The following is a 4193-nucleotide window of genomic DNA, read 5'->3' as shown; positions in this document are numbered from 1 at the left end:
AAAAAAAAAAAAAAAAAAAAAGGAAGAAAAGGTAGCCTTAATAAAGGAATCATGTGAAAAGGACAAACAATTTGTAATGAATTTAATAGAATCTGTACTGTCAAATTCTGATTTCAAATATGGCAGTATATGAGAGAGGTCACTGTTAAGGGAGCACCGACTGTTTGAAAAGTACATTTGCAAGTTTTGCATCTGTATTTACATGTAATTTCTAGTGTTTTTATAACCAAAGTGGTTTAGCAAAAAATCCTGTGTTTATATACTATGTATATTTGGCAGTACTTTACTGTAGGCATTTCACTGTTTCCCCTTGTATTCAATTAATTACATTCTTACTGAAACAGCTTTTATGAAAATAGAAGGGAACAGCAGCTGTTTTTTATTTATTCTTTAGGCTGCACATTACTGTTCATAAAGAAAAACTGAGGGGTTTTTTAACTAATCAAATTTAAAAGTATTTATGGCAACAGCTTCTTTTTTTGAAGAAAGAAGGGACTACCTTCATTCCATTCCCTTAATCTGTCACTTTAACTCCTCCAAGTACTGAAGCGTTGTCTTTTGTGTTATTATTGGGAAGTGGCACTTTCAGTTTTAGAAATCTGTTTTGAAGAAAGAAGAACAATAGCTGGCCTGGCCACTAGGTCTCATCCCTCCCACTTGTTTTGCTTTTTTGTTGTTGTTCTTTGTTTAATTCCCTGGCATGTCATTCCACAGCCTTGAACCATAGTAACTAGTGATAGGAACGTACCCACAGCAGAGCCAGGAAAAGTATCATTTCCTGCTGGGTAAATGTGTTGCTTAGAATTTTTGTCCTCTTCCTTCCTCATCCCTGCCACCACACACACACCTCAGGGCAAGTTTAAGTAATTTGCCTTTTTTTTAGTCCTTTCACCTAATACTACATGAAAAATGTGTACCAGCATTCACGTGATTCAAAATTGCCCCCAGTTTTCATTGTCTCTTCAGATGTATCTTTTTAAATATATTGAAAATTAGAAGCATTTTCTCTCACTGCTCTGGCTTTTAGCTTTCTTTTGTGACACTGGACACCACAAGTGTATTCATTTCATATATCATCTCCGATTTGAAAAGCACATGAAAATGTTTCCCCATTTTCAATATTGCGTGAGTAATGTTCCCATTGAAAAGTAATGGAGTGAAGTTGTCACTTGTCAGCACAGTTATTAAGGAGGACGACTCTTGGATCTTTCTCTCATAATAAAATAAATCTGTCAGGAAATCATTGTGCTTGCACATTCTCACACCATAAAGGACAGGCATATGGAATACTTCTTAAATTAGTGTTTAATTTTGTATGGCCATGAAGTAAACACTGCAAACCCCAGCCCCTGGAACAGTTTTTCAATTGGTGCTACTGATATTTATAGAACATAGTGATAAAGCAATTTAGACTCTTAAATCTCCATTTTTTGCCTATTCTTTAATGGATTATTCTTCATGCTTTTAAACTTTGCCTGTACAACTTAGATTTTTCCCACATCAGTTACTAGCTTCACTTTAAAGTTCCTAATCTCTAACCATCTAAAAGCAATAAAAAAATTATATGCAACTTGATATCAGCAAGAGTGCATCATAAAATTGCCCAGCTGAATAGTTAACAGTGTTTTTAAATCCATCCAGACATTAATTAAATATATAGATTTATATATTAGATTTTCTACATAGGAAGCTAGAAATCTTTTTATTCCTTTTAGCTATTACAGGGGGCTTTAGATATGTGTTCTCCTGTTTGGGCTTTATATATAATGTGGTTTTGTCTCATCTTCAGTAGTTGAAATATCTGTCCTTCAAAATAAATCCCAAATATTTTTTTTAATGCAAATGGGCGAGGCACGTTTTAGAAAGACACTTTGGTTGGTGGGACAGTTGTGTATGCTGAAATTTTTGAGATCTCTTACTGTACCTTAAACTAGTATTTTTTTTTTATGTATTTTTTTTTAAAAGAGCATTCCATCTGTGTGAAACACTGTGCTTAGGAGTGTGAACTTTTCTTTTGCTCTGCAGTCTCGGAAAGGGAGCGACCCAGACAAAGAGAAGAAAGTCCTGGAGAGCAGAACAGATAGCATTGGAAGCGGCCGTGCAATCCCAATTAAACAGGTATGCTGCATTTTTTTTGCTTTCCTGTAGTTGGAGACACACCTCTGGTCTTAAACACTGATGCTGGTCCTATGCGCCAAGATTTGTTTGATGTGCTCTGGTGATGAATGTGGAAGTCACTCACTTGACATCAATTAGGAGAGGTTCCTATGTGTATTAAAATAGGATCATTAGAATAAGAAGAGGGAAAATGTGACAACAGGCCTAATGAAGTGCAGACTGCCGGCCTGCATATGGAGCGCGTTTCTAGGCTGTGCTGGCTTCAAAGCTTGCCTTTGTAGAGAGTGCTTTGATTGGGCCGTTTGCTGCCAGTCGACAGGGGTAAATCAGATCGCTGTACAAGAGCCCCTTGTGATCGCAGAAATAGCCTGATGTGGCCCTAATTTGCTATTGCAGACGGACATCTGAACACTGTTTCAGGCTGGTTTGTAACAACGAGGCAATTAGTTGTGATAATCATAGCCGGTGTGTCAGCTGTGCGCTCTTGTTTGTAATTTGCTAATGAAGGAATTGTAACTTTGATTAGGTTCAGTTTCATTTAGACCTTATTATATAAGAGAACATTTACAGCTGTAATGTGTGGCCTTAATTAAACTTCCTCATTACACAACAGGACTCAAATTCAAGGATTTGCTTTGGCCTGTTTTACTAGCCTACACACACTTTCATTAGCCCAGAAACCAAATGCTAAATTATTATTCTGAATACTGTTTTGTAAAGGAAAGCCAATTTTGGAAACAGATAAGCAGTATCGGTCTGTAATCACTGATTTTTTTCAGTGTAATTTAATCTGAAAACATGCAAAAGCAAAGCATTTTGAGTGTTTGTGTGAGATGACTTACAAACAGTTTAAATACTGGTTGCAAGTTCTCTTCAGCTGGTTAGAAAAAAAGTATCAAGTTGAGAGAGAAGATGCTTCCCTTCCCACACAACAGCTTCATTCTTTTCTTCTGATTCCACTGTCTATAAGCCAGTTCTCTTTCTCCCTTGCATGATCTTGGCCCCTTGTTCCTTTCTCATCCTTGCATTATGCTGCTAGAAAGGCTGGGTTTTCTGGTTTTATTTTTTAATATCAGTTATACGGCATTTTCTTTTGAAAAAGGAGCTTAACAGTCATTTTTGCACTATCAGAGAGCAAAATTTTGTGCTATGATCACTACACATCTCTATTAAATGATGTTAATCATACATGTTGCTAATTAACACAGTGATTCTAAACCACAAGTTCTGTGCATTTCACACTGCAGGTGTGGGAGCAGGGTGTGGGTAGAAAGAAGTTAGAGGGCTATGGGGAGGGGTGAAGTTAAACCAAATTTTTCCCCCAAATTTGTCCATGGTACCAGGTTGGTTAAATAGAATCAGGACTTTTTTCCAGGTAAAATAAGAATTTAACAGTAGAAGTAAGTTGCAAAATGTGACTGCTTTTAATGCAAATAGCAGAAACAGAGAACATTGAAGAATATGCCTTTGCAAGTTTAATCAGGATTGCTTATATTATTTCTTCTAGGCTAAGTACAGACAGTCAAAAAGCCTGAGGCTGAAGTGATTCAATCTTTGTAGGTTTTTGTAAACTGCTTCAATTGAACTGATAAGAAGGTAAACTAACACAGGAGCCAGGGAGCATAGGAACACGCCTCCCAGCCTGCCAGCCAGTGCAGAGAACCCAGAGATGCATGATTTCCCCAGACATGTCCCTTCTTTAGCCTTCAATCAGCTGAGGAGGAGCTGTGGGGGGAACCCCCACTGGATCCTCAGCCGGGGTCTCCCCAGTGCTGGGGCATAGGAAGAAGGGAAGCCAACAGTGGGGTTTCTCCCTCTTTGCCTGTGCCAAGAGCCAGTCGCCCCAGCTGTGCCCTCTCCTCAGTCTGGGCTGGCTGAGGAGGAGGTGTGGGGGAAACCCTCCTCTCTGTCTGGCACTGGACCCCCAGCTGGGGTCTCCCTGGTGTGAGGGGAAGAGGGAACCTCCAGTGGGACATTTCTTCTTCTCCCCAACAGCTGGAGCTAGAAGCTGGGACGATCACCTGGCCATACCTGCTCCTTGGCCAGTGGGCCAGCTGAGGAGGGAGTGGGGGGAA

At 39.3% G+C, this 4193-nt stretch overlaps 1 protein-coding gene across 5 annotated transcripts in view; it reads left to right on the top strand.

Annotated features, from left to right (window-relative positions):
• AGAP1 (ArfGAP with GTPase domain, ankyrin repeat and PH domain 1) overlaps positions 1-4193 on the top strand; it is a 679540-nt gene that overhangs the window by 351651 nt on the left and 323696 nt on the right. For all 5 annotated transcript variants that reach the window (XM_019523354.1, XM_019523357.1, XM_019523355.1 and 2 more), the window contains one exon: positions 2026-2118. In XM_019523354.1, coding sequence (XP_019378899.1) covers positions 2026-2118 — 93 coding nt within the window. The remainder of the gene's footprint in view (positions 1-2025; positions 2119-4193) is intronic.

Source organism: Gavialis gangeticus, unplaced genomic scaffold (assembly GCF_001723915.1).
Source record: "Gavialis gangeticus isolate Ggan-Ray unplaced genomic scaffold, GavGan_comp1, whole genome shotgun sequence".
Taxonomy (NCBI): domain Eukaryota; kingdom Metazoa; phylum Chordata; order Crocodylia; family Gavialidae; genus Gavialis; species Gavialis gangeticus.
Note: the sequence above shows the minus strand (reverse complement) of the source record. Positions and strands in the feature narration are given on the sequence as shown.